This window comes from Lepidochelys kempii, chromosome 2 (assembly GCF_965140285.1).
Source record: "Lepidochelys kempii isolate rLepKem1 chromosome 2, rLepKem1.hap1, whole genome shotgun sequence".
NCBI classification, from domain to species: Eukaryota; Metazoa; Chordata; order Testudines; family Cheloniidae; genus Lepidochelys; species Lepidochelys kempii.
The window spans coordinates 187,340,541-187,351,701 of record NC_136381.1 but is presented as its reverse complement, the minus strand read 5'-3'; the positions used below and the strand labels follow the sequence as shown (position 1 = coordinate 187,351,701).

Sequence of the window (11,161 nt, the reverse complement as noted above, 5' to 3'; positions counted from 1 at the left end):
CAAACACCTCAGGAATGGAGGTTGTTCGTAACTCTGAAGTGCTCGGAACACTGAACAAAACATTATGGTTGTTCTTTCAAAAGATTACAACTGAACATTGACTTAATACAGCTTTGAAACTTTACTATGCAGAAGAAAAATTCTGCTATTAACCATCTTAATTTAAATGAAACAAGCAAAGAAACATTTTCCTTGCCTTGTCAAATCTTTTTTTAAAAACTTTACTGTTTTTAGTAGTTTACGTTTAATACAGTACTGTGCTTTATTTGCTTTTTATTTTATATTTTTTGTCTCTGCTTCTGCCTTATTGCATACTTCTGATTCCAAATGAGGTGTATGGTTGAACAGTCAGTTCATAACTTTGGTGTTTGTAACTCTGTTTCTATTGTTCATGTTTAAGAATGGGGGCTGTCAAGGTTCCTTCCCCACTCTGAACTCTAGGATACAGATGTGGGGACCTGCATGAAAACCTCCTAAGCTTACTTTTACCAGCTTAAGTTAAAACTTCCCCAAGGTATAAACTATTTTACCCTTTGCCCTTGGACTTTCGCTGCCACCACCAAACATTTAACCAGTTACTGGGAAAGAGTTGTTTGGAAACGTCTTTCCCCCCAAAATCCTCACCAAAACCTTGCACCCCTCTTCCTGGGGAAGGTTTGATAAAAATCCTCACCAATTTGCATAGGTGACCACAGACCCAAACCCTTGGATCTTAAGAACAATGAAAAACATTCAGTTTCTTAAAAGAAGAATTTTAATAGAAGTAAAAAGAATCACCTCTATAAAATCAGGATTGTAAATACCTTACAGGGTAATTAGATTCAAAACATAGAGAATCCCTCTAGGCAAAACCTTAAGTTACAAAAAGACACAAAAACAGGAATATCCATTCCATTCAGCACATCTTATTTCCTCAGCCATTGAAAGAAATCATAATCTCACACATATCTAGCTAGATTACTTACTAAATTCTAAGACTCCATTCCTGTTCTGTCTCCGGCAAAAGCATCACAAAGACAGACCCAGACCCTTTGTTCCTCCCCCGCTCCAGCTTTGAAAGTATCTTGTCTCCTCATTGGTCATTTTGTTCAGGTGCCAGCGAAGTTACCCTAGCTTCTTAACCCTTTACAGGTGAAAGGGCTTTTCCTCTGGCCAGGAGGGATTTTAAAGGTGTTTACCCTTCCCTTTATATTTATGACAGGGGTTATTCAACACAACCAGAAAAAAAGCAGTATACATCAGGAAACTTTTTTTTTAACCACCACTGACAACATACATTACTGTTAAATTCCAGTTGTTTGGGGAACATCTCAATCTTTTGACTAACCAGGTGTTAGGATAAATGGAAGTGCTATTTTGAGGAGCAGTGTCACTGATACAGAAATACGAGGAACAGAGGGAGTAATGGTAATGTTAGCATCATACTTTGTACTTTATTAAAAAGAGTAAAAAAATAACTTTATTGAGACCTGCTATACAAAATACAAATCTGTTGATTAGAGCTTACAGATGCAAAGAGGCTAATTGAGAAGTTGTGTGTGTGATGAACTAACATAGGGCTACCAGATGGACATACTGTAGATTTGGGTAATTAGGATATTTGGATAAAGGGAATTTGGATAATTGGAATTATACTACAAAACCAAGCTCAGAAATTAGGTTGATAGTTACATGTCTTATACATGTCCATAGGTCCCTGAGCACTTGAGTGAGGGTTAGGATTAAAAATAATAATATTGATAACAGCCTGGTTCTCCTTGTAAGGTAGCATATTATATATATGAAGCTAAAATTGATATATTTAAGGACACTAAAATTATAACATTATCTGAGCTTTAATACCACAGTCATTACTAGGGTAATAGAGAGCTTTAATTGAAAGCTAAGTCCTCCCAACTACAATGTGAAGTAATGTATTTACTGAGCTGCCTGGAGTATTTGCTTTCAAAGTCACTGATACTTATAACACAACAAATGCATGCTTGAATGGTTGTGTTTGCCCCATTCTATTTTACATGACAGGGTCAATCACAGAAGAATGTGAGGACTGGGTGCGCATGAGAGAGGTACTATAGTGACTCTGAAAGACATTGTGGTCTTTGCAAATCAATAAGAATCTTGCATGCTTTCTGAGTATTTCCTGAAGGTATTTCTTGAACTTTTCACCCACAAAAGCATAGATCACTGGGTTCAGGCAGCAGTGGATGAAGGAGATGGTTTCAGTCACCTGCAGGGCCAGGTCTAGGCTTTTGCTTGTCTCGCAGTCATCTATGATGTGCAGGCTTCGCAAAGAGTCTAGAAAAAGTGCAATGTTGAAGGGTGCCCAGAAGAGGAAAAACACAACCACAACAACGAAAACCAGCTTCATTGCTTTATACTTGTTTCGGTTCATGCATCTCTGCAGATTTTTCAAGATGTGGGAGTAGCAGAAAATGAGAATGCCAAGCGGGATCAAGAGACCCAAAACATTGACTTTAGAATTGGTTACAAGTTTCCAAGCAGCCCTATTATCCTGGTAATAAGGAGCACACTTCATAATGCCATCTTCATTCAGTTCTTGGATAAAGAAAATATTTGGTATTGAAGCTAAAATGGCCACTGACCAAACGGCAAGGCTTATAACAATGCTGAGCATGGTTGTTCGAACTCTCCGAGCATACACAGCATGGACGATAGCTAAATACCTGTCTATGCTCATGAGGGTTATGAAGAATATGCTGCTGTAGAAGCCAATGTAGTAAACTCCACATATTGTTTTACACATTGCATTTCCAAAAGTCCATTGGTCTGAAGCATAATGAGCCAGGAAAGGGAGGGATAAAACAAAAAGCAGGTCAGAGATGGCAAGGTTCAGCAAATAAACATCAGTCATGTTGGTCAGTTTCTTGCAAACTATCAGAACGCAAATGACCAAGCTGTTTCCCACCAGGCCGAACACGAACACCACACAGTAAAGAAATGGAAAAAATACTGATCCAAAGATCTTGATATTCTGTGTGCTGCAGACGGAGCCCAACTCAGGATAATAATCATCATAAAAAGTGGAGAGAAGATTTGACTCAGTTGAATAATTCATCATGAGGTGACCTATTTAAGAACACAGAATTTAATACGATCCAACAATCCTATTTTTTAGTTAGTATCTAGGCACAATTCTGCCCTGATACCCCACATAACCCCACTGAAGTCAACAGGGTTGCACAGGCTGTAAAGGGGTAGAATTTGATTCTGAGGGCAGGCTAACCTGTTCAGGTAAAAGAACACTTTTTGCCCTGTGATGTTATCTAATTGAAATATAATCATGCAAATCATTATTTCTACCATGGTTATATACTTGCAACAAATCTTATAAAGAGTGTAACACATGGCTGGAAAGGGTTAAGCATCCTGCAGGCTAATTAACCCAGCATTAGCCTGTAGAGACATGTTAGAAATGATAATTAAGGCCATTCAATGCTAGATAGGTTTGCATTGCAAAGTTCTAGCCTATCTTGTTAAAGTTAGGGGTGATACTAATTGTATATGTGTACTCATAAATGTTAGCCATGTAAACGGACAGTTCCTGTCTGTCACTATAGCTATGGATTCAGAGATCAAAAGGGAATATGAACATTTAGATGAATCTTGGGTGAAGTAATGTCATTGTCTATATGTCTCTGAAGTTTGTGATAGACTGTCTAAATGAATAAATTGCCCTATGTTAATTTGTGTAACTAATTACTGGTGGTGTTTAGGAAGCAGAAGGTTACATCAAAAGCCTATTGTTTGCCCAGGACTGTATGGTCAAGTGGATGCTAGGACACTGTATAAAAAGACCCTCGAGTCCTGATCATGTCATCTCAGATCTGCTTGATGCTTGAACGCAGGGAAAGCTTAAGCCACAAGATTGAGATCCCAGTGCTGATTAGTCCGCCCTGAATATAATACTGGACATTGGACTATAACCTATGGACTAAAATCTAAAAGAACTTTTTGCAGCTATAAAGCTTACCATCTCTGCTATGAATCTGAACCTCAAGTATTGAACTCATGTCTGTATGTATATTGATCTTTTAACTATACTCTCTCTCTCTCTTTTCTTTTTAAATAAATTTTAGTTTAGTTAATAAGGATTGGCTGTGTGTATTTGGGTAATATCTGGAATATTCATTAACCTGGAGGTAATGTATCCAATCCTATAGGGTTGGTAAAACTTTTTTACATGATGAAATAAGTAGGGCTGTCAATTAATTGCAGTTAACTCATGCGATTAGCTAAAAGAAATTAATCGTGATTAATCGCACTGTTAAACAATAGAACACCAATTGAAATGTATTAAATATTTTTGGATATTTTTCTACATTTTCAAATATATAGATTTCTATTACAACACAGAATACAAAGTGTACAGTGCTCACTTTATATTATTCTTTTTATTACAAATATTTGAACTGTAAAAATTAAACAAAAGAAATAGTATTTTTCAATTCACCTCATACAAGTACTCTAGTGCAATCTTCTTTATAATGAAAGTGTAACTTACAACTGTAAGAATTATGTACAAAAAATAACTGCATTGAAAAACAAAACAATTAAAACATTAGATCCTACAAGTCCACTCAGTCCTACTTCTTGTTCAGCCAATCACTAAGAAAAACAAATGTAGATTTTTTTGTTACATAACTGCTTTCAAAAACAAAATAATGTAAAACTTTAGAGCCTAGAAGTGCACTCAGTCCTACTTCTTGTTCAGCCAATTGCTAAGACAAACAAGTTTGTTTACATTTACAGGAGATGCTGCTGTCTGCTTCTTATTTACAATGTCACCTGAAAGTGAGAACAGGCATTCACATGGCATTTTTGTTGCCGGTGTTGCAAGGTATTTGTGTGCCAGATATGCTAAACATTCATATGTCCCTTCTTCCTTCAGCCACCATTCCAGAGGATATGTTTCCATGCTGATGATGCTCATTAAAAAATAATACCTTAATTAAATTTGTGACTGAACTCCTTGGGGGAGAATTGTGTGTCTTCGGCTCTGGTTTACCTGCATTCTGCCATATTTTTGTTATATATGTTATAGCAGTCTCGGATGATGACCCAGCACATGTTGTTCATTTTAAGAACGCTTTCACAACAGATCTGACAAAAGACAAAGAAGATACCAATGTGAGATTTCTAAAAATAGCTAGAGCACTCGACCCAAGGTTTAAGAATCAGAAGTGCCTTCTAAAATCTGAGGGGGACGAGGCATAGAGCATGCTTTCAGAACTCTGAAAAGAGCAACACTCTGATGCGGAAACTACATAACCTGACCACCAAAAAAGAAAATCAACCTTCTGCTGGTGGCATCTGACTCAGATGATAAAAATGAACATACGTCCATCCGCTCTGCTTTGGATTGTTATTGAGCAGGATCATTATCAAGCAGAACCCATCATCAGCATTGACGCATGTCCTGTGGAATGGTGGTTGAGGGGACAAATGAACCTTTAGCACATCTGGTACGTAAATATCTTGCGACGTCAGCTATAACAGTGCCATGCAAACTCCTGTTCTCACTTTCAGGTGACACGGTAAACAAGAAGTGGGCAGGATTATCTCCTTCAAATTGTAACCAAGTTTGTTTGGCTGAGTGATTAGCTGAAGTAGGACTGAGTGGACTTGTAGGCTCTAAAGTTTTACATTGTTTTATTTTTCAATGCAGTTATTTTTTGTACATAATTCTACATTTGTAAGTTCAACTTTCATGATAAAGAAATTGCACTACAGTACTTGTATGAGGTGAATTGAAAAATACTATTTCATTTGTTTTTTACAGTGCAAATATTTGTAATAAAAATAATTATAAAGTGAGCACTGTACACTTTGCATTCTGTGTTGTAATTGAAATCAGTTTATTTGAAAATGTAGAAAACATCCAAAATATTTAGATAAATTGTATTCCATTATGGTTTAACAACGTGATTAATCGCGATTAATTTTTTTAAATCGCTTGACAGCCTAGAAATAAGATTTTCATTAATCTTCATCATGTTTGACTTGGGTAACTAGGTGAAGGCCTGAGGCTGGGTTGCTTTAAGGGAACTGTGTTGTTGGCTGCTGGGTAGCCAGTGAGGTATTATAGAAGCTGTTTAGTGCTGACTTGGTAAATCTAAGTATTAGAATATCCACCAACTTTGGGGATTGTCTGCCCCATTCTTTGCAGTTCACCCTAATTGAGTGACCTCAGCTGGCTCCCCCTGGGACTCCGGTCACATGCCCTCATACAATGCCTAAACCAAATCAAAGCTTTTTTGAGGTTTGAAAATATTTGGCTAGCTTTTGGGTTTCATTAGATACTCCAGGGGGAAAGGTTGTGGCTCGAATGCATCCATGGAGATAAGAAACTCTGCCCCATGGCCGAGCAGGGCCGTCCTCACCTAGACACAAAGTACGTAGCTGTGTAGGGCCCCAGGAAATTTGGGGCACCAAATTTTCTGGTGCTCTGCGCAGCTGCGTGCTGCTCCAGCCTCTGCTCCACCTCTTCCCCATGGCCCACGCCCCTTCTCTGCCCCGCCCCACCTCTTCCCCACCCCAGCCCTGCCTCTTCTTGCCCCTGCTCCGCCACAGCCCTGCCCCCACTCCCCTGAGCTCTGCAGCATGCGGGCCTGCAGTCACTGGCAAATGCCGGTGAATGCTGTGTTGGGCCCCAGAATAGCTAGGGATGGCCGTGTGGCCGAGGTACCTCTGGAAGTTATGGGGAAGTTTAGATGGAATGGGGTTGGGGTAGTGATGACCATATTCCATCCTGTTTCACTAGGCACTGACTGGAGCCCCTTCCCATTAGGGAATCAGACGGGGATCTGGGGCCCCGGTTGGAAAAAAATAAAATCATTGTGGAAGCGGAAGCCAAAGCTAGACATGGGGGGTAGGGGGAGTGGAAAAACATTAGACAGAGAAACATTAGCCAGGTAGAAAGGGAAGGGAGGACCCCTAGAGAAAGTGGGGGAGAAGGAAGAAAGGATAGAATTAGCCTTGCAGGATAAGGACAACCAGAGGTCACTGGCGGGGGCTAGGCAATCACTGGAACCCCGCCACCCGAACGATGGGAGGAGGGACAGCAGGAGCAGTTTGGAAGCCTGGGAGAACTGGAGATCCTGGGTAACCAGGAGGGTGAGGGGTGCCAACAACCCTGCCACAAAACAAAGGGGGCAAGAGTAGGGAGAGTATCCCACTGGGTTGCCCCTGGCATGAAGACCTATGGGCTGAGACAGAAAACCAATTGTGGTTTTTGCAGGTGGAGAATGAGTAAACCCCATCAGGGGACCATGGAGGACCACCCTGGGGGCAAAGAACAACACCAGGAGAGTATCACATCCAGTAAAGGAGTAAGAACCCAGGGAAGGAGGAACTTTTCTGCCATACAAGGGGGAGGTTTGGGACAGTGTGAGAACGAGCAGCTGAACCAGCACTCTGGTCACTGTAAGTCCAATTAATTTCCTTGGAGAAGGGCCTGATTGAGGGAAGCTCGGGCTAATCACGAGATCAGTCTGCACTGGGGAGAGTTAAGCTGCTAGTTAACCCCATTAACTAGAAGAGTAGAAAGGCACACAGGAAGAAAGTGCAAGGGGAGGGAGGGAAATGCTAGCAAAACCAAGGTAAAAGGGGATCCCTTAGTGGATAGATCTCTCCCCTCTATGACAAAGGGTCCTGATGCTGGTATGTCACTGTAAAGACAGTTGCTGCATGGGACTATAAAGGGTGGTGTTTACAAACCAGAGGTTTTAGAGCCAGTAGGAGAGGACAGAAGCACAGGGCTGCGTCCCTGTCACAGGACATCTCAAAAGGGAGGCGCCCAAGATTAGCAAATGCTTTTGAAAATTTTGATCAAAAAGTCCCATATTACACCAACACTTTACTGTAGATTGGCTGCACAGAAGGAAGGTAGTCACATCTCAGTGCAGAGATGTTTACACAAGGAGTTCTCAGGCATCCAATGGAGAACGTGCTAAAATGCTAATAAACACCCATCAGCGCCAGTGAGAAACTTCTAAAAAACATTTCTGGTGGTACCTTAGAGACTAACAAATTTATCTGGGCATTGTCTGTCTGTATCTGCCACAAGGACTCCTCTTTATTTTTGCTGATACAGACTAACACAGCTACCACTCTGAAACCTAAAGAATATTGTGAGAGATTGGATGTCCTTTCTTGCATACCAGCAGCCCTAGCTTCAATTAAAGACAATTCTTATTAAAGATTAGCCAAACCACTCAAACATTCAATTTTAGAGTATGGCGACACTACAAATAAAAGGTGTGTTGTGTTCTTTGCTTGGGTTAGCTCACCTGGATTAAAAGAGCAGAGAAGACACAGCAACTTGTGTTAGCAGCTCAAGTTCAAGGGGTATTCACTGCTGTTTGGTCCCGAGTTAGCTAACGTGAATTAGCTAACCCAAGTTAAGCACACACGTATTTGAATATGTTCAGACACACCCTTACTCTCTCTCTGCACCAGCAATGCACTAAATCACATGAAGTAGCCATAGCACTGAATAAATTAAGCACAGCCTTGATCAAAGGATGGTCATAGCATTTGCCACAGCAGATCAAGCCACTTGTCCATCGTTCCAGTAACCTGCCTCCCACATTACTGAAACCTGATAGAAAACAGCACATAAGGCATCCAGCTACCCGTGCGATCAAACGGTATCTGTGAGCTTTCTCTTAACCGTAATGAGCTATCATTTTATGTTTGCAATTTTAACTTCACAAAATATTCTGACTCTTACTCCTTTTCTGGTACTTTGGGTACATTGTGCCACTTGCATTATCCACACTGAAGAGAATACATGAATTATTAGACAGCTGGCTGTAATTTTTTGTGCCCCCCTCCCCCACCATGCATACTTACCTTCACTATTGAGGTTTCTGTTTCAGTGCCGCTTCATAAGTGAGCTCCTTATCTTCACAATTAAAAATGATAAAGTCTTCTTCCTTCGTCTATTACTTGAGTACCACAGCTATAGAATTGGGATAACAGCTATCCAAATAAATTATCTTTTACTCTTCAGCAGTGAGTATATAAATACTGTACCGATCTGACTAAAGAATGTGAGTGTTCACCTTAGAATCACACCTCAATCTCTTTAAGATCTGTCAGATAATTTTGCTCATTAGGCAACCTCAGAAACGTCATGGACAGTAGTGTTTTAACTCAGTTTCCGCAGGTGTAAATGATGCCCACAAGGTGCTGGCCCGTAACCTCTGTGGTTCCCTCTATTCCACCCTTTTCCCCCACCCAACAGTCTCCTCAGGAGCTCTGCTGTCCCTGCCCATTCCATTAAAGGGAGGCAGAGCCCAATATTTGGTGCTGGGCTCCAAGACTGAGCTGCTACCGGTGATGCTGAGAAAGAAAATACCATGAGTACTAGTTCCTCTGGCAAGCTGCTTGGGTTTTTTAAAGATCACAGAGCCTCCCCTCAGCCCTCTCCCCACCCTCCCACCCCCCGCCCCCGACGAGATGAAGGGATTATCTGCATTGCCAAGTGTGAGGTGCTAATAAAGAGGTAACTGAAGCTGATGATACTCTAAATAGTCCAGATAGTGCGAGGGACAGGAAGTCTGTTCTCCCGGTGGAAGCATGTGTAACTCCCCCTTTCCTCCCTGGGTTACTCGGGACCAGACAACACTCACTTGTGTGCCTGGGTGCCTGATGTTGTTGACATTAAAGGAGATCCTGGGTATCCCAGTGGTGATGTTGGATAGGCAGGTATCCTCTATCCACCCCTCTGCGGCAGTCCTTTTACTACTAAAGGAAGTTAAAATTGGCAGTGCCTCCACCAGGCTGACTCCTGTACACACTCAATGGCACGCCTTGGGAACCTCCAAGAATAAGCCTATTCTAATAATAATAATGTGTGACATGGGTCTAACTCAAAAAATACCAATTATAAATAATATACATCCAAGGTACTTAAATTAGAGTTTTCACAGCTTTGCTTAACAACTTAAAGAAACAGGGTATAACAGACTAAAATTAAATGTCACCACTAATTTAAATCCACAGGGAGCAGTTGAATAAAATCAAATAACAAATACAGCATACAGTGATAAATGAAATTTACCTAACTGGGATTTACACTGCCACCATTTACCCCACCCTGGAGCGTACACTCCTCTGGATTTCAGCGTCCTAGACGCTTGCGTGAGAGCGCTTCAAGATCTGCAGCTGCAGACAGCACTCTGGTGGTTCTGTGTATCAGCCCAGCCAAGGCAACAAGCTGCACAACCCCTCTGATGACTGGAGCTGGCCCCATCAAATGTCAGCAGCTCTGGGTCCTGGTTCAATGGGACGATCACTCTGCCTGTCCTCAAACTCAGTCTCTCTGCTGTGCCCCTTCCCTTGCAAGTACTTTCCCAAACAAGAGTGTGGGGGTATTCACAGTTCCTTCACTGCAGGCCCACCTCAGGCAGCTCCAGGCACAGCAATAGTCTCTCCCCGGCTACAGTGAAGCCACCAACCACCTCTGAAGTTCCCTGCTCGATGAACGGGGGACTGAAACATATGATTTATGAGGAGAGGCTGAGGGAACGGGGATTGTTTAGTCTGCAGAAGAGAAGAACGAGGGGGGATTTGATAGCTGCTTTCAACTACCTGAAAGGGGGTTCCAAAGAGGATGGATCTAGACTGTTCTCAGTGGTAGCAGATGACAGAACAAGGCGTAATGGTCTCAAGTTGCAGTGGGGGAGGTTTAGGTTGGATATTAGGAAAGCTTTTTCACTAGGAGGGTGGTGAAGCACTGGAATGTGTTACCTAGGGGGGTGGTGGAATCTTCCTTTGCGGTTTTTAAGGTCAGGCTTGACAAAGCCCTGGCTGGGATGATTTAGTTGGGGATTGGTCCTGCTTTGAGGAGGGGGTTGGACTAGATGACCTCCTGAGGTCCCTTCCAACCCAGATATTCTATGATTCTATGAAAGCCCCTGCAGGCTCTCAGCAGCAGCTTCTGGCTTCCTAGCAGTAATCAGCAGCAGCTCCCAGTGTGTATAATACTCCTGGGGGAATTCTGCTCCAAAAAATTAACAATTATTCACACAATATTTTAAAATTCTGCAAATTTTATTTGCCAATAAATAAATGTGGCTCCAGCATGGTAGTAGGGAGCACAGGCCACTGGTTGCACTGAGGTGGGAGATCACCC

At 41.7% G+C, this 11,161-nt stretch overlaps 1 protein-coding gene across 1 annotated transcript; it reads right to left on the bottom strand.

Moving 5' to 3' along the window:
• Positions 1 to 1,930: 1,930 nt before the first annotated feature.
• LOC140906013 (C-C chemokine receptor type 8) lies at positions 1,931 to 8,940 on the bottom strand. Its single transcript, XM_073329507.1, has 2 exons — positions 8,875 to 8,940; positions 1,931 to 3,087 (listed from the first exon to the last, which is right to left on the bottom strand). Exon 2 carries the CDS (start codon positions 3,077 to 3,079, stop codon positions 2,012 to 2,014), a length of 1,068 nt encoding a protein of 355 aa, XP_073185608.1. The 5' UTR covers positions 3,080 to 3,087; positions 8,875 to 8,940; the 3' UTR covers positions 1,931 to 2,011.
• Positions 8,941 to 11,161: the final 2,221 nt, after the last annotated feature.

Excerpts from the sequence above, each read along its gene's own strand:
- LOC140906013 (XM_073329507.1), bottom strand. The coding sequence starts at position 3,079 with ATGATGAATTATTCAACTGAGTCAAATCTTCTCTCCACTTTTTATGAT.